Genomic DNA, 23,384 nt, shown 5'->3' with positions numbered 1-23,384 from the left:
AACTCCACTTCCACAGCCAAATCCACCTACACTATATCAAAACTGGACAGAGAGGGTGTAGGCCTCAGGACACAAGGCCTTCTGAGTGCCACAGGCCCATGAAAATACATCGTCAGTAGGAAATGGACAGATGTTATAAAACTACGTGCAGGCGGCCTAACCACCACGTTCAATGAAGAATAGACTGAAACTTACTGGAGGAGACGGAAACTTTTTCTTGGATGAGAATGAATGCCAGATAAGCTGGTGGATCTAACTGAGATCACAGCTAGTTAGAGACACCATTGGAACCAGAATCATGGTTTTCTGATATTAACCTTTGGAGGGACAACTGTATGCTCAGCTCTTAACATCTACACTCAGTCACGAGGTCATCCTTAGACACACACATTGAATTACACTTGGTCCTTAGGTAGAGGGAGCTGGGTTGCAATGCTCCACATGTTTCCCTTGGGTGGTGGATGTCACAGGTGGTCAGTTTATCAGCATGCTCCCTATGTACAAATATTGTGTATACTCTTCAGTATGCACCAAGTACTTCTCAATAAAAGCACTTGAATGCATCCACATCCCAGAAGGAAATCGCTCTTTCTCGCTGGTTTTCTTTCTGAAATGCTTTACGGTTTCTACGTTTTTCTGACACACCACAGCTGGGGAGGAGGAGGGAAAGAGAGCCCTTTGGAAATCAAATCTTAGTTTTTGAGGAGGTGCTAACCCTTTTAAAGCTGTTCTGATTTCTTTGCAAAATAGTTACTAAATCATTTGTATGTCAGTCTCCAAAGCAGATACTAGATACAAACATGAGTGAGCTGTGGCTCCCTCCTTCTCCAGCTGGGGATCAGAAACTCATGTGCACAAGGCCACAAACAGCACACCTTAGCAGAGGTAGCAAGAGCTAGAGATGGTGAGCACTGGGACACCCCCAGGCTGGGGACCAGAGACAGCATCACGTTTTAACTGCCTTTCCAGAAGGCATATCAACGAACAAGGTTGGTTTTTTTTTGGTGAGGAAGATTCTCTTTGTGCTAACATTCATTGCCAATCCTCCTCCTTTGGCTTGAGGAAGATTCACCTTGAGCTAACATCTGTGCCAGTCTTTCTCTATTTTGTATGTGGGATGCTGCCACAGCATGGCTTGACGAGTGGTGTAGGTTTGTACCTGGGACACAAAGCCGTGAGCCTGGGGCACCAAAGTGGAGTGCATCAGACTTGACCACTATGCAATGGGGCCACCCTAAGCGAGGGTTTTATTTTTTCTGGTTTGTCTCCCCTTCTCTATCCTCAGCACCTAGAAAAACGCCTGCCCAGCATGTAATAGGGGCTTATTAAACATCTGCTGAATGAATGAATGGGAAGAATTGGCCTCGGTAAGATTCAAAGTCAATAGATGGGTGAAAGGAAATGGTGAGAGAGAATCTGGAAAGTGGATGGAAGTGGAGCAGAAAGAATTGGGGGCTCTCGGCCTCTCTTACTCCATTCACGCTGCTATAACAGAATACCACACATAGGCTGGGAGGCTTATAAACCAGAGACATTTATTTCTCAGAGTTCTGGAGGATGGAACTCCAAGATGAAGGAGGTGGCGGATTCGGTATCGGGTTAAGAGCCCTCTTTCCTGTCTTCTCACAGGGTCCTCACCTGGTGGATGGGGCAAGGGAGCTCTCTGGGGCCTGTTTTATAAGGGCACTAATCCCTGCATGGGGGGCTCCACCCCCACGACCTCATCACCTCCCAGAGGCCCCTATCATCATCATATGGGGGTTAGAATTTCAACATATGGATTTGGGGGGACATGGAGATTCAGTCTATAGCACAGATGCTACAAGGTGGCATCTGGCTCCCATAGGGAGAGGTCTGCTGTCTGTTGGGTAAGCCGGAACGCACTCCCCTAGTGCTTTCTACGGGTTGACAGGAACCACGAACAGCCCTTTAAAGCAAGCCCCCAGCTCCCGAGGACTCCTCCATTCTTTTGTATGAATTTTACATGGGAAGAAATGAGGGAGATGAGACTTAACCCTACTAAGCCACAAACATCCTCAAAATAAAAAATCACATTGAGTGGTGAGGGCGAATTCAACGTCTCCAAATCCCCAAAGAGAACTTCAAGATGGCCTCTCACTTAGTCTCTGCAAAGCCTACCAGGGTTTCTGCCAACGTAGGGAGGAAGTTGTGGGACAAACAGTGGGAGCGAATGCAGTATTTATGGAGCCTTAGAGACCACAGATTCCTTTCTAGATATTCCAAGTGTTTATCCTGGGGGATGCCGCAGTGCCTTCACCCACGAAGACAAGCGGACTTCCATACATGGAGAGTTTGATCCAGTTCAATAAGCTCTTCCTTGAACACCAACTCCACGCCTGTTGGGATCAATGTGCTTGATCCTGCGATCCTATAACGAACTGTGTAGTTATGGCCAGAGTGACGGGCACTGTCAAACTCCAAGCTCATTGGAAAAGTGAATTATGACTACGAGGAGTCTAAGACGCATTCACTCGAGTCTGGTACAGCATTCAGCAAACAAGAGATGAGCAAATATTTCTGGAATGAAGAGATGTCACAAAATACATCTGATATGAAGATGGACCTTGAGATTAAGTGCTACGACTGCCTAGCTATTTTACAAAATTGGAGAGAGAACTTGGTCTCTTTCCTGGGACATCACCTGGGACAAACTGCTGTTTTGATCAGTGGCATCATTTACTACCCGCCACGCAGACCACGGCCCTATTCTCAGGGACACCCTTCCAACCTCACAGCCACTAGTTTCTCCAGGGACCTCAGCTCTAGCTCCACCTCTCTCATCATTCTGCAAAGACCCGTTGCGTCTGCTTCTGCTTAGCTGAAGATGCCTTGGAGGCCTGTCGCTGCAATTAGCATCATCTTCTAAGACCTAATTCAACGCTCTCTCTTTCCTTATTTCTATGCTTAAAACCACGTCCTCAACTGCACTGACTGTACCACCACTTTACTCTCTTACGTGCTGTTGCCAACTGTTTGAGCATCGCTGTCCCCAGTCTAGTATGAGCTTTTAGCATTGTGGGCTTTCTTACCCATCTTTGTTTTCAGGCAGCTTTTAACGCATCGCCTTGCACACAGCTGTTACTCTGTAAATTCTTACTGAGATAAGGAGAGCTCTTACACATAATCTCCTAGAGAGCAATCAAGGGCCTTCTCAATTCTCAGTCCTCTCTAGACCTGGAGAAAACTGGTCCTCAGAAGGTGATCTCCTCCTACTGCACTCCCATGGTACCTAGCACCACACCAGCCCAGGAGTAAGTGCTCAAATAATGGTGGATACACTGAGGAGCCAGACTATGGATGGATAGGAGACTTGGAAGTGGGACTTCAGGCAAAGAGAACACAAGCTGCGGCATCTGTGAGGGTCCTCCTATTTCCTAGGACTGGGGTTTCCAGTATGGAGAACTTTTCTCCACTCTATTACAATGCATATAATATTCGAGCCTTCTGTTTTGAAAACTGTGGATGAGAATTATAAAATAGATTACACTCAGGGGCATTCGGCATTTCTACAAAGGCAGTGGTATATCCGTCAAAGCCAAGTTAGCCAGGTTTAAAACTGTGCTTTAGAGCCAGCCCTGATGGTCTAGTGGTTAGGGTTTAGCATTCTCATGGCTTCGGCGGCCCGGGTGCACTTCCCTATTGTGGAACCACGCCACCCATGGAACATACCACTTTGGTTTGGGTTATGTAGAATTATCTTAGCAAATAAACTGCAAGAAATAATAAGGTGAACACCAGCTACTGGTGTGTGCATTCCTTATATCATGCTAGTGAAACCCACTCCATCTTTTGGTCATGCTGCTTCAAAAGAAAACTCACGAGATGAGGAAACAAATTACAAACTGACTCCACAATGAGCCTTCTTGGCAGCTGCAACACGGAACTGTTGCAACTAACACCCTGCTTGGTACATGCTCACCGAGCGCAGGAGACGGTGAGGGGGCAGGACGAGCTGTTCCCTTACTCCCGCGGACCCTGACTGGTCCACAGTCCCAGCAGGCGGGGACCCCCGCACTTAGGGGAAAATTGCACAGTTCCAGGGAGAGCTGCACGGTCCAGATGAGACCAAATGGGAATGATGGTCAGGGGCCTCAGAAATGGCACTCTCTGACCTTTACCAAATCAGAGTCACCCCTGGCCCCAACACATCCACTCATCTTCCCAAACAACAAACGTAAACGGGAGAGGGCTCCCCAGGCCCCACTTCTCTCCACGCGGCCAGGAGCAGAGGTGAAATGCCTGAAGTTTAAAAGAGGTCTCAGTTTTGAGGCCGCAGCTGGGGAGAACCCACAGAATTTCAAGCATGGACAATGTGAGAGGGATGGCATCGAGTCCGTATCTTTGAACTTCTCCTGGGAGCTGGTTACATGCGTCTGGTGGGTCTCCCCGTGCCCCACGCAGAAGCCCTGGTCCATCGGCGACTAACAGAACGGAGGAGAAACCTAAGAGCTGAAGGTTGTCTGCAGAGAAACCCCCATTCGCACGAAGATGGAGATTACAGGCTGGGGCTGGATTAAGGCTCAACTATCTGCTTAATTACAGAGACCTTTCACCTCGCTTTTCGTCTGGGAAGAACTGAGCCACAAGTGGGTCTCATATCGGAAGTGGCAAAGTGGTTAACACGCAGTGTGTCTGCACCAAGCCCCCGAGGGGCCTCAGGCTGTCATCGCTGGGTTCTCCACTCATTTTCCCACTTCTCTGCTGATGTAAAACAGAACTCCTGAGTGTTCTCATTTTGAGACTAGGCTACCAAGAATAAAATCACGCCTCCAATTTCCAAACACCCAGCGTCAGGCACTAGGCTTAGAAGCCGACCATCAGATGTCACTGGTGGGGAAGAACAGTGGTGTTGGCTCCGTGATACCAAAACCGTGGTTGACCGACACGTTTACCCCGACTCTCATCTGTGTACATGGAACCCACGTCCACCCCACGTCCCACCCGGGGTGGGAGGGAGAGATGGGTGAATGGCAGCAAGACTGGGAAAAACACTAACATGTGATCTGCAAGGAGCCAAAGACTGAAGGAGGAATCCACCTGGCAAGGCCAATCAGAGGCAAAGAAGAAAAGAAGAAGTTATTTATTGATTGATTGATTTAGAGGAAGATTAGCCCTGAGCTAACTACTGCCAATCCTCCTCTTTTTGCTGAGGAAGACTGGCCCTGAGCTAACATCCATGCCCATCTTCCTCTACTTTACATGTGGGACGCCTACCACAACATGGCTCGCCAAGTGGTGCCATGTCCACACTCGGAATCCGAACCAGCGAACCCTGGGCCGCCGAAGCAGAATGTGTGCACTTAACCACTGCGCCACCAGGCCGGCCTCCAGAAGTAATTTTTTTCTCATTGATTATGTAATTATGGACCTCACAGTCGACTTAACTCTTATAAATATGCTCATAACAATTTAGAATCACTGGCAACTCGCTTGTTATGTTAAACATAGAATTACCATAAAGGACTATGAATTGTTAGGAAATGAAATTATCATAAAATATACATGAAAGTTATACTTAGACATGGAAAAATTAAATTTATTTTGATATAGAGGTCAGGTTAGGACTAGGCAGTTCCTTCCTGGGGCCACTCGGGCCTACAGAAATAGAAAGAGGAGCAAAGAGCATAAATGAGAACCAAACCTGTAAACTCTGCTGAAACGTTTTTATCAAAGTAAATCACTAATTTGGGTAGTTTGCTTATTGTACATCTCTGATTCATAAAAGGGGAATGAATAGGCAAAATCCTATTTAAGAGTTTTTCGGCTTTTTTAGTTAGAGATGTATGGAGTTTTACTGTAGAACATACGTATTTGCAGCAGGAAATTATAGAGTACAGATTTTTTTAAGCAGTTGCCACAACATTTCAGAATTAAAAGGCATATACTCTGGGAATGGGGAGTTTATAATTTTTGTAGATGCTCCTGGTGATTACGAGAGTCTCTGAGTTTACAACACCCAGAGGGGCTAATGCACACAGCTACTATCAGTCCACGTACTGCGATTTCTCCCACCTCTCAGTGAACAAAGACCCTGGGCTCCTTCCAGTTCATCTAAAAACTCAGATGACGCCTGCTGTGACCCACTGCAGGCCCCACCAAATCAGAGCCGTGGCTCGGGGCTCAAAGATAATAGAACAAATTCGTAAAAATTAGTAATTAAAGGTCGGATGGAGGGCCCGGCCCTGGTGGCCTAGTGGTTAAGCGCAGCATGCTCTGCTTCGGTGGCCTGGGTTCAGTTCCCAGGCACAGACCTACAGTGCTCTGTTAGCTGCCAAGTGATGCTGGTGGCCCACATACTGAAAAAACAAAAATAGAGGAAGATTGCCACAGATGTTAGCTCAGGGCAAATCTTCCTCAGCAAAGGAAAAAAAAAAAAGATCTGATTGAACAGAAAAGGACTCAAGTGCCCACGTACTTCAGATAGCCCAGCAGGCAATGGCCTTTTATTACAACAGGTGAAATGGTCTAAGGTGAAATTTAGAATTAAACAGGAATAAGGCTATTACCAATTAAAGTGACCTATTTTTCTCTCTTTGAAAAAAATACGTGGGCCTGTAGGACCAAGCTTTAACTGATGTGAAAAGAGCAACTGAAGCCCATTGCTTGATTCTAGGAGTGCCACTGGCTGAAAACATTTCATTTCTTAGAAGCCTCAGCTTGGGAAGCATGAAACTTTCTGAGATATTGTTATAAACCAGGCTGAGAAGTAAAACTAAGGATGACTTAGCATAAAGGGGTATCTTGGCCTTTTTCCCCCAAGTCAGCTTTGTTTTCACTTTCTTATTACTAGAAACTTGTAAAAGAATCAACACGTGAGCCTGTTAACCTTTCATGGTACAAACGGCCTTGAGCCCCGGCAGCCAACCCAGCATCTAGGGGGGAGCTCTGTCCTCTGTTCTGGGACAGGCCCAAGTGAAACACATTTCTCAGATAAAACTGGGCATCTGAGTCTAAAAACAAAACAACACAAAAACAGGACTTTACACTAATATAGAACGCTGCCTTCCATGTCTGCCTCTTGGATGCCATAAGGCCCGTAACAGACGCTCCATCCGTGTTTGTTGAAAGAACACAGGAACGCACGGATACACACGTTAAACTCTGTGTCATCAGCCCTTGTGCTGTATTCGAACGCAAGGCTGTTTCTCAGTGCCGCGATTAATAAACACCAGCCTGGAGAAGGTCACATTAGGCAATGCTTCAAGCCGGATTTCAACCGACTGCTTTACTTTTGTTTTCTAGACAGAGATGCAGCTTATCAACAAGCCCTAAATCACTTAATTTCTCACGTTGCTCACAATTCTCACTTTTCTCTTTCTGGGTTTTAAATGAAGGGACACGCTCATTACCAGGTTCTTTATGGGTAACGAAGCTTGTTCCTGTTCGTCTGCTTTTAAGCGCCACCTGGGGACCAAGCACAACTAACATCAGGTAGGGAGGAGGCGACGTCCCCTCTGGCCACCACTCACCCACGCAGCGTGTGCTCCCTGGGTGTCTACAGAAGACGAGCGGTCGGCAGGAGACACCTCTGACTGTTAAGAGCTCCTGTCCTCTGGGAGGAGCTGGGAGCCTTACCAACTTGCTTTCCACAGTTCACTACTGCACAATGGTGGCCTTGGGAGAAAACCCGGGAAATTCACTGTGTGCGTGGGAAATCAGAGGTCTCTCTGTTTTTCCTCCTGATTGAATGCTTAAATAACCCTCTTTCTGGACTACTGGTTTGTCTAATCTAAAAAAAGACCAGATAAGACATATCTTTAATTTATGATATGGGAAACGGTATTGTTTTTAACATACAAGGCCTTGAAAGACAGATATTTACATTGTGGGGCAAAAAAATTTCAAGAAATTGAGCCAACAGAGCAGAGCAAGGGTCACAGGCTCCGAGCTGAGCTTTTTAAGTGAGGCCAGTGAGAAGGTGGCATGTTTCTAGAGAGTGGCAATTTGTTTTCATGTTAATTTAAGGGAAAATGTAAATAAACACCCTCCTTTCTGATGGCTCACAGCATGTCTTAAGTTTTAGCTAATTATACTCATTTCATCTACTAGATTACAAATTCCTTTAACATAGAGATTCGATCAATTGTTTTCGCATTTATCCATCATTTAGCACAGGGCCTAACGTAGCACGGGGTTTAAAATATTTTACAAAGAAAGAAATGCAGAATGGAAGAAAAGAGTGATGAAAGGAGCATTAAATTAAACATAAGGGAACCAGGGCTCCCACTTCTGGGAAGAGCGAGTTGACATACTCTTCCCTATTTCTCTCACTAAGTATAACTAAAACTATAAATGATAACATTATAAATGAAACAAGCCTAAGAAGACTCTGAAAGGTGGAGAGAAGGTGGCAGACCAGCTAGGGACTTTGGGACCCAAGATACGACAAGGCAGTGAGTGCTTTGCGATTTTCCGTTTGTTTGTTTGCCTCCTGTATCCAATACTGATTGCTAAAGAAGCTGGCAACCCCAAAATGCCTACAGGCATGGATGCAAAGAGGCCCAAGAACAGCCCACTTTCTCTCAGCAAAGGACTGGGAAACGGGCACCCCAGGGAGACAGAACCTTTTAGACAAGAACTGCTCCCCTGCAGGACGAGGTGGCCCACCCCACCCACCCAGCAAAGGCCAAGCACGGGAGCCCTGACTTCCAGCCTGGCCAGGAGGCACCAGTCCCCCTAATCCCCCCTACAAGGCCAGAGGAGAGCCAGGACTTCCACCTCCATGGATGGCAAAGAGCCCCCCACGGAGGTGTCAGTGGGGACCACGTGTGGACCCGGGACCTCCACCTCCCCTGCCCACCCCCAGTAACGAGAAATCCCCATCCCTAGAGTCAGGCACAGGAAGCCAGCCGAAACAGGAGGCTTCCCGAAGATCGAGCCTCACGACAGAAACAGCCCACACGCAGCAGACCCAGCGTACCTGTTCCTGAAAGATTTTGGCCAAGGGGGCGCAGTCGGTCAGTTTAATGAACCTCACCACGTCGGTCACGGTCCACTCCAATGGGTTGCTCTCCAGAACGAGCCTCTCCTCCTCCTCTTGTTTTACCTCCTGCGGAGGAAAGGGGAGAAGGAGGTCATTTTATCACCGCGTGCACGGCGGGACCCTCTCTAACTCCTGGCAGGCCGGAGCCACACATCCAGGACCCACTGGGCATCAGGACGAACCAAGCCAGAGAGACTTCCGTTCTCCGGGGGCTGTCTCAGCAACTCACCCGGGTTATCACTTTGCTCTAAAGACCTGTGTGCCTTTAGAGGTGAAAAAAAAAAAAGGCACAGTGACAGCAGCCATTGAATCCCAAAGTTCAGGAAGTCTTGGGCCTGCTTATTAAGGACGCATCTCTGAGGGAGAGGAGAAAGGAGAAGGCACATGTGTTCGTAGGTGAGACAGCCACCTACGTCCCAGTGTATTTTTGTGACAATGGTACCAAAGGCTTTTCAGCTGATCACGTACCACCTGTGGGCTTAGGGGCGGCCTGATATGCGACTTAGTATTCGACAGCATCTCAGAGGGACCCCATAGAGGGAAGGCCTGGTGTTCCATGAGACCTTGAGGATTTACTCTGTCTGTTCTCCTGACAAGAGTCCCTGGAGGTTCTAAATCTTCTCGAAAAACAGGAGTTACTACTTCCCTCGGAATCCCACTCTGATGTTCACTGACCTCCTCCATCAGGATGTGAAATCGCCAAGCGTTTAGGAACCAAGCTGGAGCAGCCGCTGGTGTATTTCATATTTTAAACAAGGACCCCCAAATCGAGGCCCTGAACTATAATATAATGAACTGTGATGCGGGTTTTCTTCAACACTGCGCCCGCTGCCCACACCCGACAAGCCAGCTCCAGGGCCGCGGGCGTTACCTCCGCCGCGTCCTGGCCGGTGGCCGTCCCCTGGTCCCCGCCGTCGGCGCACGAGGCCGTCTGCGCTCGCCGGCCCCTCCGCGCCCTCTCCACCGGCGCCCGGCGCTCCGCCTCGGAGCTGCTCCTCAGGGTGACGGCCCTCCGGGGCCGGGCGGAGGGGACCTCGGCCGACGAGGTGTCCGTCTGGTCATCCCGGAGCTCGGAGCCGGTTTCCTCACTCCCGGTGTCGTCGTCCATGGCATCTGCATCCTCTTCTTCGCTTTCCTAGGAGGAAGGGAAATGCATGAAGGGAGGTTGGCCAAAGGGGGATGCAAGAGGGTGGGCTGAGCGCTGGCTGCGGGGCCGGGCTCTGATCCTGGGTCTTTCCCTGTGCAGGTGGCCCTGTGCAAACCACTTGGTGAGGCCTCTGAAGATGAGCCGACGGTCCCAACCAGAGGCCCCATCGCAGCCCTTCACCAGCTAGAGAACCTAAAATGTTCATCTCTTTTCCACAAACAACGAGGAGGGTTCCTGGAATTCCGCGTTTCTAACCATGCAGCATCAAGCCTCCGCTGCGCCCTCGCTATGCATCCAGGGCCGTGCATCCCAGGGGGCAGGTTGGAAGCTGCCAGTGGGTGGCTCTTACCTCCCCCGAGCCGGCCGCGAAGTCCACGGCGGAAGACCTCCTCTTTTTCTGGACGAAGATGGATTTCCGCCGCTTCCTCCGCCTGGCAGGTTTGGGGTGCCCGGTCTCCACGGGGCTTTCCCCAATCGGGGGCTTAATGATCTTCTTTCTCTTCCCATAATAATAGGCTACAAGGAGAGAGAGCATTAAAAGCTGTTTTTTTAAAGGTGACACACACATGTACATACACGGACAGAGAGATGGTAGGGAGAGAGGGAGGAGAGAGAGAAAAAATAAAGGAGAGGGAGCGAGGGGAGAGAGAAAGATGGGTCATCCCTTTGGGACAATAAAAATTGGACACCTCATTTATACTTCAGGAAGCAATTCCAAGAAAACAGCTCCACAGAGTGAGAACATTTCTCCAATGCCCTCATGTTTAGAAGGTGCTATGGACAGAACTCTGCCCCCAAATTCAAATGAAGTCCTAAACCTCTGTGAGACTGCATTTGGAAATAGGGCCTTAAAGGACATAATGAAGGTTACACGAGGTCATAAGGATGGGCTCTGATCCAGCAGGACTGGCATCCTTGCAAGAGGACGGAGAGAGCCCAGGGATGTACCTGCACAGAGGACACAGGGAGGAGGCGGTCCTCTGCAAGGCAAGGAGAGACCAGCCCTGCCGACACCTCGACCTTGCACTTCCAGCCTCTAGAACTGTGAGAAAATAAATTTCTGTTATTCAAGCCACCCAGTCGATGATACTTTCTTATGGCGGCCCTAGCTGGCTGTGCAGAAGGGGGGGTCAACCAAGACCACAGTTGTTCCAGGAGTTTCTCTCTGTCCTCTTTCCTTGCCCCAAATACTGCACACAGTGGTGGCAATCACTTCCCACTGGACGTTCTGACAACTGCTCCCAAGTCGCATCTGGAAGAAGACTCAGTCAGTCAGCAAGAATGGTGAACACCGCTGGAGGGGGCTCGTCGGGAAGGACTCCCCATCTCTTGATCTGACCAAGATACACTGGCGATCTTCAACACACAGGCCAGATTGACGAAGCATCGTTTTTCTCCCCAAATAGCGTTCCTTATCTATTACCTAACTACGTCCTCTATTCTTTTCTTATTCAGTGGAGACTTTGCATTGCTTCTGAATTCTATAGCAGAGATGTCTGTCTATATTAACACTTAAGAGTGCTAGCTGGAAAATTACTTACCAACTTTTAGTAATAATTGACGCATTTCATAAATTAAATGCATGAGCAACTAATCAAAACCTACTATGAATCTCATTTTCAATTATGACCATAATCAAGACAACTTATTTATTAACCAAAGGCCCAAGTGTCCTGCTATGTAACTCCTGTTATTCCATAAAAGAACCAAATGCAGCAAAGGAAACTTTACCTACGGCTGGAGTGACCCAAAAGAAAACATCAAAATGCACAGCTCCTAGATTACGGTGGGCGCCCCCCACCCTGTGGTGAAGCACGGCTTCCATCCAGCCCGTGCTGCTGTACCATGTGGACAAGTCACCTCGCCTCTGGACTTCAGTTTCCTTATATGCAAAACGAGACCATCAGGACCAACTAGTATTGGACTTGACTAGGACTAAAATTCTCTGTTCCCGATACCTCTCCCTTGAATTTGGTCCATGAGGATGGCACTTATAAAAACTGTCGAGAAACCACTTAAGAGCAGCCATGTAACTCACGAGGGTGCACCTGCTGTGGAAGCATCTGCATGCGCTCATCACCCTCCTGAGAGGGGCGGGTTGCATGAGAACCTGAAACAACGCCCCATCTCCAGTTCCATCAGGACCACACTCCTCGATGAGCACGGACAGAGTGCCGTCGAGTGACGCTGCTTCAGGGTTATCTCTAGGTCCCAGGTCCAAACGGATGAGCATTGGTTCACACTCAAAAAACTCATGTGGACAAGACAAGTCTGGGGCAGCCTGGATTTTTAGAAGCCGGATGCTGGAAATTAGAACTGGTTTTACTGAACGCGTGCAAAGATGCAGTACATTTTTAGAGACTTAGAAAGAGAGTGGCTGCCACGGGCCTTACGGATCTCAATTCCTCCTAAATATTGTTTCATCATTCTCCAGCTGGGGCTTCAGTTCAGTCTGCAGCAATATTCATGGTAAGTTGACCCAAGGGATCCTAGGATTCTGAACTTTCAGAATACCAGACCCAGAAAGATCTTTAGGTTCATTTCAGTTGTGTATCCTGTGACTTGTAGTAACGTGCTCCTTCCCTCCCATTTCCCACCACGTCCTGGAAGGACATGGAAGCCCATTGTTAAGGGAAACGCTCAAGGCCGTGTTGAGCCCTCAGTCAAGTCGTTTTCGATTCAGAAGCATCTCTTCCTGAGCAGCCTGCCTCAGTGAGCCCCTCCTCCAGCCAAAGGAAATGTGATGTGGAGACAAGTTCTTCAAAAGGATGGTGACCTCAGCACGTTCTGCCAACACACCAACGGTTCCTCCCTGAGTGACTGTGTGCAGAATGAAATGAGGTTCAGCGTGTCAGAGACAGTCACTGACTTTTAGCAGGAATGAAGCAGAAAACAGATTTTAAAAATATCTGTGTATATATAAGAGAAGGAGGGGATGGCCCCGTGGCAGAGTGGTTAAGTTCACGTGCTCTGCTTTGGTGGCCCGGGGTTCACTGGTTTGGATCCTGGGCACAGACCTAGTTCCACTCATCAGGCCACGCTGTGGCAGTGTCCCCCATGCAGGCACTAGAATGACTTATAACAAGGATATACACTATGTACTGGGGCTTTGGGGAGAGAAAAAAAAGAAGAGGAAGATTGGCAACAGATGTTAGCTCAGGACCAATCTTCCTCACCAAAAGAAGCATAAAAATAAACAAACAAAAAACCCCTATTAAACCTTTATATAAGAGAAGGAAATTCACACTCTGAATAGTGTTTCCAGTATGTTCAGATTCCTGGTTCTCCCACATATGTTGATAAATCCCAACTGTTTGGGGCCCACGGAGCACCGACCGCACGCACGCCGTGGGTCTTGGTGACACTCCAGCAGCTGGCGGGAACAGAGGCTGGCAGAGCAGATTTCTAGCTCCCTGTGAAGGGGATGCAGCGGGGCTTGGATTAGAGATGATAGAGACAGCAGAAGCTGAGATCAGAGCGAGAGTTCTGAGAGCTCGAGGTGGTGGAGGTGTCTGGGAGGGGCTAAAGGGCATGGAGATGAAGCTCAGAACAGGGGCCAGGCAGGGCCTAGGAGAGGCCGACCACAGGGGGCAGAGGTCACCACACGTGATGGGGGGAAGGGCAAGTGCCGAAAGTGGGAAAATCCTGCCAGGAAGCAGTCAGAGAGAAGGGGACGTGTGCTGTGGGAGCAACACTGAGTCCGCATTACAGTGAAGGAGCAAATGCAGTCAGGAGCACGAAAAGGAAGACAGCTTCTGCACCTCCAACTACTCCACAAAAACATGAGACAGTGTGGAGGAAAGCAGTATAAACAGGCGAGAAGCAGAGTATGACGTGGTTGCTCCGTGTAAAGAAGGAGAACGAGGGGGCCGTTCTGGTGGCGTAGCAGTTAAGTTCGCGCAGTCTGCTTCGGTGGCCTGGGATTCGCAGGTTCAGACCCCAGCCACGGACCTACACACCGCTTGTCAACCATGCTGTGGCAGTGACCCACTTACAAAATAGAGGAAGATGGCACAGATGTTAGCCCAGCAACAATCTTCCTCACCAAAAAAAAAAAAAAAAAAGAAGGGCAATGAAAGAACTGTTACAATTTCTCAGTGCAAGGTCCAAGAAAAGAATTCTGCTTACTAACCACTACCAAGAATCAGTTTTATTGTGCTCTTCTCGCAGCCACATAGTTTTCAAAATCCCTCAATCCACTGACATTCACGACGGCAAGTACATCCTCATTTCTTCTTTGGCAATGCCTCCCAATGGTAATTCATCCGGATTTTAACCATCCCGATCCCTTCCTTGTGAAAGGCTAAAAACACATAAGCGTCTTTGACAGCAAATCTTAAAGAATTTTCCATAGAAATTCCTATAAAAAACTATTTGAAAGGTTTAAAAAAAACAAACCCACCAACTACATTCCTTGTAGTTTGGGCCCATGGACCAACACTCTCTCCGTTGTTTGTACTTACTGTATTTGGTTTTGGTGTGAATGGAGCAGTTCTCCGGGCAGTTTTCAGAAACCAGCACAGGACTGAAGAGATTTGGACAACATTCCAGCTTGGCACAAACTCGCCGGCAGAAATCCGCCACTTGGTCAGACGTTCGTACGATTTTGGCCACGGCCCTGTATGTTTTGCCTCTGTACCTAGAAATAAGGGAGGAAAAGTGATGGCTAGACCACAGAATCGCTCAGACCTATGTGGTGCAGCGAGCTCCAAAAGCAGCCCCTTTATTTTCTAACAACAAAGCACACCGTGTGTGAGTTCCGGGTCATTTACTTTTATTGTTCATTTTGATCTCATAAAAATGTTCTTAAGAAACGCCCGACCTCGTGCACAATATTTGTGACGACAGAGCTCAAATGGGATCTCTGTAATAAAGATTTCCATTGAGCATATTCTCATGGCGCTGTACCTAATTTAATACCAGATATTAGCAGTATGCGGTACATACCTAGTGGACAGAATCCTCAAAATGAAGTTAATGATATACAGTGCATTTTCTTGCTTCTATAGTATTTAATTTTTGAAAAACATGAGTGGATACGGTGTCGTGATTCTCTGTGAAGACCGTGCAAATTCAGAACAACGGAAATGTTATCTTTGTCAAGTTGCATATCATATTGTTGAAATGCAGATAATTACTATCATTTGTACACAGTGTCTTATTCCATTCATGCTGCTATGACAAAATACTGTAGACTGCGGGGCTGTAAACAACAGACATTTCTTTCTCAAAGTTCTGGGGGCTGGAAGTCCAGGATCAAGATGTGGCAGATCCTGTGTCTGGGGAGGGCCCCCATCCTGGTTGATAGAGGGCCTTGTTCTTGCTGTGTCCTCATATAGCACAGAAGTGGGGAGGGAGCTCTCTGGGGTCTCCTGTATAAGGCCACTAATCCCATGTATTAAGCTCCACCCTCAGGACCTGATCACCTCCCAAGGGCCCCCATCTCCTAATCCCATGACTTTGGGGGTTAGGATTTCAATAGACAAATTCTTGGGGGATACAAACATTCAGTCCACGGCAAACGGTATCTGTGCAGAATGGTGATAGGTACGCAAGGTCACGTTTAAGAGGAGAGAAACACAATAGATTTTATAATTAAAAAACCCAACAAAACACGCAGAGCAACCTTATGAGTGAGACACGGGCAGAGTCTCTGCATCGCAGACGCTGGCAGCAGGCGACTTGAATGCTCACAGAACCGTAATGGGCCTCAGATGAATTATCAGTAGTTAAAGGAAAAGATTTCTCTAGCTCTTCAATGTGAAAGGAGTAAATGCAACGACAGAGCCTTCAACACAGCGTGCCCACTGGGCAACCACTCGTCTCCCCCTCTAGGCTGGGAAAAAGTGAAACACACTCCATGAGCTAAGACTCGCTCCAGAGAAGCCAGCTACCCTTGGCCAATGCTGCCACGGGCTTTGGCTTCCTCTCCACGAAGCAGTAAATCTAACAGAGGGACCTGACACAGGACCTTTGCTCATGCTATGGACTGAACCGTCCCTCCAAAATTCAGACAGTGAACTCCTAACCCCTCATGTGACTGCACTTGAAGACAGGGCCTTGAAAGAGGTCATTAAGGTTAAAGGAGGTCATAAGGGTGGAGCTCTAATCCCACGGGACTGATATCCTTGCAAGAAGAGGAAGAAACACCAGGAGTGTGTGTGACACAGCAAGGTGGCTGTCTGCAAGCCTAGGAGAGGGGCCTCAGGAGGAACCAACCCTGCTGACACCTCGATCTTGGACGTCCAGCCTCCAGAACGGTGAGAAATACATTTCTATGGTTTAAGCCGCCTGATCGGTCTTATTCTGTGAGGGCAGATCTAGCAGACTAATAAAAACAACTGTCACCTCAAGGGGGAAGGGCAGGACAGGAAGGGAGGACCCCAGGACAGTTTGCTGACACTTCAGCATCAGCAACAAATGTGTTTTCCATGCTAATCATGGCTGTCACTTCCCGTGAATTTCTCCTTTTTCGGATCAGATTTTGCAACAATTGTCTGAGGTCATCCTTACGTGTTCTTCCTCTAATCTTAGGGGGAAGACCATTAAAGTATTAAAATTTTCCAAAACATTTTTTCGAGGCACCAGAGAACGAGTCCTGGAAATTCGAACACCTTTTGTGTTTATCCACCATAAACTGATTTTACGGTATTAAGGTATGGGAATCTTAAAAACACAACCAACACTCCTTACAGGAATGGTTGTCTTAGTGCCATGGTACTTAAATATTAATTAATCTCTGATGTCTTCCCCAAGGCCCTAGAACAATCGAGGGCAGTATAATATTGTTTTCCTTCTTTGAATAAAACATAACTGTTTCACGAAAAATGAAAATGACCTGCCCCCTTCCACATGAACATGACCAATAATTTACGGTGAGAAAGATTCTAGCATCTAGATATTGTCCCTTGTTGCTTGTCACTTTTGAGAAAAAGACTTTCTCTTGCCCAAGAAAACCCACATGGAAGGAAGTCACTGACACTAAACTGGAAACCAGATCTTCTGGGAAGCAGTTTGGATGAATTCTTGTTGTAAAATTAGGTACTGAAGCCCTCATTCGAATATTTATGGTCAAGAACGCCTGGTTGAAAAGATGAGCATCTGGAAATCAGTCTGAATCCCCGTGGGTACAGTTTTTAGGACTATCATTGGTAGAAAATAACTGCAGACTCTTCAGTTGGCAACGGCTCACAGATCTTTAGTTCACCATCTCACTAACCCTAGAGTCCACTGAAATGACGACACGTCGAAACAGCCGGGGCTGTTAAACTCTGTCCTTGACATGTACCCTAATTTTTAAGTTGAAATCTTGGACAACAATTTATTTTCCAGGAAAATAGCATATTGCAGTAGCTCTGGCAGAGAAAACTTGTGTTAGTTTTTAGGAAAGTAACCAAAATCAAGAGACAGTGAACGACCAAAGAAAGCGGGCATGGACGACTAGAGATGATGATGCAAACTCTTTGCCAACTTGCTCTTTCCGGCTCTCGAAGATGCAGGTCCCTAACGCTCCACCACAAACACAACAGGGACATCAGGCAAGCGGTGCCACTAAGACTGCAACATAAAGAGACTGCCACTTCTGAAATTTGTGAATAAAACATTCAGTTCAAAATTTAGACCTGGTTCATTCAGAATACAGTGGTGATAGAAATAAACAGGATAATAAACTGCTCCTGAGTTTATTTCAGTTTGGGTTTTTTTTCTGTCTTTCTGAAGATTGGAAAAATATTTTCCCCCCTAACAGCAAAAAAAAATAAATTTTAACTTGAAAAACTGGACTTTATGTTCATTCCTTGGTTTTCGCATCCCCAGTCCCTCTGTACTCCTTGTTCTTCCATTTTCTCAAGTGCAAGCTTGACTTTCTGTGCAGTAAGAACTAAAAAGCAATTCTTTGTAGATAAGATCATGCTTTAAATCCCACAGGCTTGCACGACTGTAGATTTTTTCTAGGACCTCCACTGACCCCTGCACCACAGAGGGGGCTCTCATCCCCTTTTGGGTGGTTCCTGCTCACTGCTTCTGTTGTGTTGCATAATAAAAACAGCACAACTCTGTGAACCCAGCCGATGTACTGTTCTGGGACACAAGGAATAAAAATACTTCACTGGGACATTTCCCTTGTAGTTTTTTTTCACTACGATTCCAGTGGTCTCACGGCTCTCCTAAAAAGCTCAGTATCAAGATTCTTAAAGTCCCTTAAAAAAAAATAACAGAAGGTCAAAAAGCAGGAGAAATGTGAAAACTGGGTTAGAATTCAAACTGTGGAAGTGGGGCCCAGAGACAGATATTTATGTTCCCACACCTGCAAATTCCGAAGCAGCCACCTGCAGCGACAACTTAAGGGGATGTAAGGAGAAAGGGAACAAATGCACGTGGAAAATGGAAAAAGGACAGCTTTGTTCCCCCTCCAGTTTAGGATGATTCAGTGGAAGCAAGTGTTTTACTAGAAGTTTCCACAATTAGGAAAAGCTGATCTAAATTCCTGACAATGGAATTATAGGATGGTTTAAAAGCAATGGGCTCCTCTCCTCTTCCCTGCCCTTCCGGAACAATCGGCAGTGGTGGTTGGGGAAAGCGGGGTGGGACCCACAGTGCCCTGGTACAGGGTGGAGGTGCTGTGAGCGTGGCCGGGACCTCCCACCCCTGCTGCCGGCGTTGCTGCTGGCAGGTGGCCTGCAGCTGTTGGTCCCTTTAGGGTCGCTCAGCTGCAAAAGATGCCTTGCCCTCCCTGCCCCTTCCCCAGAGACAGCCCCCCTGCAATAATGACTAATTGCATCAGGGGCAAAAACGCCTGGCTGCTCGGGACCCACTCGGGACCACCATGGAGGGGTATTCTAACTCCAGAGCTGTCATGGGCCACAGCCCATCTCTCCCTCTGCCCAATCGGCTTCCTTCCTCTCTCTTCCACAGGCACCGGTCCTAGGAGTCCTCTGCAATTAACCCCCACCTGGAAGGATCCAGACCTTGGCAGGCGAGGAGGGCTCTGCACACGGGTGATGGGGTGGGTGGCACTGAGTGTTGATGCCCAAGTGGGATGAGAACAACGTGACAAGAGCCTGGTTGCATAGCGGGGCCTGATCGAAGACACAAAGACACAGAAGACAGCACGAGCCACGTTTCCCACTGTCAGAGCGGGGGCGTTGCAAGTACGGGAAAGGAAAAGACTAGAAGGATCCTGCGGTGTTGGACAGGAATTGGAGCATATGATTCTTCCAGACTCCATCTGCATCTCTTCTCCTTACGACCTCACTGGGTCCTTATTACATGGCTGTAAAAGCTTAGCCATGAGCACAACTACATGGTGAGTCTCAAGATTCCTTGCAGTGGAACTTAGAACGTGGAAGTGGTCTTGAGAACTCCTGATCCAATAGACAGAGAGATAAATACAAATGCAAATGTGTTCTTAGGTGTGTGTGTGTAGACACACACACGTACAGACACACAAATGCCCTCGCTCTGTCCACTGAGAGCCTGGGAGCCGTCCCCCTCTAACAGTAGTGAGTGTACGAATGTCAGATCTTGGTTCTAAATACCATTTTATACCTCCCCCACTGAAAAACATCCCACCACCAATCGCAGGAAAATCAAGGCTCCCGGGAGAAACAGCTAACTCCAGGACTGGGGCAGAGAAATGACTAACAAGCCAAGAACATATTATCGGGTCAGAAAGTGAAAAAAGTATCAGAGGATGATGGAGAAATGTCCAAGGGATAAAGCAAAGCTAGCTTGATGTGGCTCCCATTGGCCAAATCTGGGGCAACTGAGCATCAAGATAAGTGATGGGGGCAATGGATGATAACCCATTGAACAGAACAGGGATCCATGAATTCTTATGGATATAAATAAATTTATGAATAGATGGAAAGTTTGATGAAGAAGGGGATATTTACACATGTGAAGCATCTCTCCACAAACTACCTCTGCAGTGGAAAAGCGTGGCAGATATCACCTTGACTAAGTGATCAGAGTGAACATCACTGGCGACGCGGCAAACGGAACTCGTGTGCTAGCAGGCAGGATGGGACCCACATTCTTCCGTGAGATTCCTGCTCAAGATGCATGATCTGAATTCGGTCATGAGGAGACACCAAAGGAAGTGGCATTCTACGAAAGAAGTGGTCCAGAGTCTTCAGAAATATCAAGGTCATGAAAGTCAAGGAAAGTTTGAGCAACACTTCCAGAAGAAAGGAGAGTGAAGAGAGACAGCACCCTAACGAAATGCGAGATTCTGGACTCGGTGCTCTGGCCATAAAGGAAAATACTGGCATAACTGGTGAAACTCAAGTGGAATCTGAGGATCAGATCGTAGTCAAATGTCGACATTCATTTTCTGATTTTGATTATGTAGGAGAATGTCCTTGTTTGTAGGAAATACACAGCCAAGTATTAGGCAGGAGTGGGGTATGATGCCAACGACTTATTCTCAAATCCATCAGGAAAAAGAAGAGTCCCTTTATTCTATACTTGCAATTTTTTTCTGTAAGTTTGTTTCAAAGGAAACATTTAAAAAAATAATAAAACTAAATGTGGTTATATAATGGCTCAAACTCCATTCAGCCCCTTAGACAACCCATTTTCCATCAAATGAGCCTTTCTGAGTGCTATCGGTTTATACAGGCGTAGACTCCAGTTATTATTGCAAAGATGGAGGAAGAAGTAATTGCAGCATCCATCCAGCTTGAGCCTGAACCAATCGACTGGCCCGTTTTGGAGCTGGTCAAGAAACTGGGGTAACTGCTCAAACATCTCTTTTTTGCAAAGACATACTAAACATACAGAGATACTGGCCTATCAAGAAACACAGGAAAAGGCAGCTTCAGGATTCTGCCCACTGGCCGGGGTTTCGTGGGATTAGCGCATTTATGTAATACTGTGCCTTCCATTTTCTCAAGGACTCTGCACCATGCGATCATTCGATCCTTATACAATCTTCCAAGAGAGAACTGACAGGTGTCAGTAGTGCCACCTGACAGACACGGAGCTTGTCGGGGGGCACCTGGCACCTTCAGTAGCGACACAGGGCATCCAGGTGACACTGTGAAGCGAGCATCCTCGTCACCTCACTTCTCTTTATTTGAACACAAGGGAAAACAAGAATCTGTTCTGTACCTCTCCCCACCATAAAAGGCTTAAAACCCATATGCCAATGACATATTTCTGTAGGTAGGGATGGGAAGAGAAGAGCTCAAAAGCACGGGATAACGCCTTAGCTTTATCCTGCCGATGTGAGTCTGCAGGGAAAAATACTTAGCCATATAATTTATTAGATGCCCAGCAAGGCTGTTGTAAATAGGAAGATAAGGTTTCTAAAGCACATATTACAAGTTCTGTGAAGAAAAAGAGGAAAACATTGCAAGAGACAATCAAGCCAGTACCCACAGCAGAATATTCCCTGGCACTATGAATCATCTCAGATGGAAGGAAGGAAGAAGGAAAAAAGAAACAAGTAAAACATCACTGGGTTGGAACTGATGGACAGCAAAGAGAACAAAAAAGGTCATGGAGGAGGGAGTTAGAGGACGCTATTCGGTACAAAGCAGATCCTTCAGGTCAGAGTTTTTTGTTTTTTGGGTTTTTTTTTAAGATTTCTTCCCCTTTTTGCCTTAGTGCTTTTGCAAAAGTGAAATTCCAGAGAAATCTGGGAAAAAGTAATCTTCTCGTCTTTACAAGTGGAGCACATAAGGGATGCTGAGGATGACAGCAGTTTCGGACACACCCTTTGAAACAGGACAGGAAGTCAGAGAACAACAGAAACACACAGAGGGACACAACGGGGATGTTCTCCCTGGCTGTTCATGTGGGGACCCACTCAGAAGCCCAGGGCTGATGTAAGGTTATTTTATGATGAAGACATTTGAGATTCAACAGATGCAGAAAGAAGCTATCTTGGAACTTCCACTATCTGACCAAAAGCAGAAACTTCTGAGACACGAGGACCGCCATAAATTCCCTCTTTGGGCTCACTTCTAATCCCTGGGGAGAGCCCAAGAGTAAACCGACCATAAACCCTCTCTTGGAGGAGCTTCATGGCCATGAAGAAGACAGAAAGACGGCTCACACCACATAAACAAACATTATCACGAACTTTCTTATCTCCCATGTGTTCTCCTAAAAGGCCGTTTGTCTTTCCTAAAGAAACCTATTTGATCTTCCCATAGAGAACTTTTCTCCCCACTCCCTTTCCCCTACTAACTTAGGTAGAAGCTCCAAATTCTAACTGCCCCTTTGAGTTACTCATCATGGAGCACTCCCAGGTGTATGTGCGTTGCACAGGTAAATAAACTCTGTCTTGCCTTTCGCTACACTATCTTCTGTTAGTTTAATTCGCAGCCTCTCTGGCACTGAACCTAAGAGGGTAGATAAAAAGATTTTCTCCCCAACATCAATAAGGAAGTGTGAGTGGCCTTCTGATACTTTCCTACCAACCAGAGTAGGGTTTTATTTCCAACTGTGAGCGCATATGGCAGGGTGGGGAAAGATAGACAGATGAAGATGGAGAAATAAGAGTGCTAGAAAAAATGCCTCTCCTCTTTCAGTAGTTAAGAGTTGAGAAAATCAAAATGGATTTTGAGTCAAAAAGACATAGAGAGTGAAAAAACCACACAGGTGTAACCATCCATTCATAACTATCAGCCTGGTCCAAGTGGGATGGCTTCAACTCGGTCTAAGTTCTATCATTCATCTTCAAAATGACCCATATCAGGTCGCACCTTCTTAATCATCAGAACCTGGGTCAATACATTGGTTCACTGGCTTTCAGTTTTAGGATACTCAGCTCCTCAGAAATTTCCCTCTTCTTTCTTGATGCCTGCATTTCAAGGAATGGGAACTCTGTGCAATAAATGGGGTGTGTGTTTATTTTAGGAAAGACGACGTCTAGTTCATACAATCCTAAACTGGCCTGTGTTTGAACCAGAAACACCATGTCCATAATCTGATGAGTTTAAGCACACACACAGAAACGCAGTCTTCTCGTCACAAACTGGTCCAGCTGCTTACTGAATGTCATGTTCACAATATTCATTTCCAGAACAGCAAACGACACAAATCTGAGCAAGGTAAAAATTAACACATGAACAAACAAAATCTTTTCCAGTGAAAAGTCTCTTTGGGGATCCTTTATCACATAAATCACTCTAGAGCCAAACATTACATCTTACCCTTCACAAAATGTGGGCACGAGTAAAAGGCCAAAAAAAGGTGAAACAAATAAAAACACATATAAAATTA

General features: G+C 46.9%; 1 protein-coding gene across 8 annotated transcripts in view; it reads right to left on the bottom strand.

The window, feature by feature from the left end:
• Window positions 1-23,384, bottom strand: part of SFMBT2 (Scm like with four mbt domains 2) — a 244,299-nt gene that overhangs the window by 6,882 nt on the left and 214,033 nt on the right. For all 8 annotated transcript variants that reach the window (XM_014841320.3, XM_014841318.3, XM_014841322.3 and 5 more), the window contains 4 exons: window positions 14,615-14,790; window positions 10,501-10,667; window positions 9,876-10,139; window positions 8,942-9,070 (listed from right to left, as the gene is read on the bottom strand). In XM_014841320.3, coding sequence (XP_014696806.1) covers window positions 8,942-9,070; window positions 9,876-10,139; window positions 10,501-10,667; window positions 14,615-14,790 — 736 coding nt within the window. The remainder of the gene's footprint in view (window positions 1-8,941; window positions 9,071-9,875; window positions 10,140-10,500; window positions 10,668-14,614; window positions 14,791-23,384) is intronic.

The sequence above is a fragment of the Equus asinus genome, chromosome 29, assembly GCF_041296235.1.
Source record: "Equus asinus isolate D_3611 breed Donkey chromosome 29, EquAss-T2T_v2, whole genome shotgun sequence".
Lineage (NCBI taxonomy): Eukaryota > Metazoa > Chordata > Mammalia > Perissodactyla > Equidae > Equus > Equus asinus.
The sequence above is the reverse complement of the archived record's forward strand: the minus strand, read 5'-3'. Positions and strand labels throughout refer to the sequence as shown.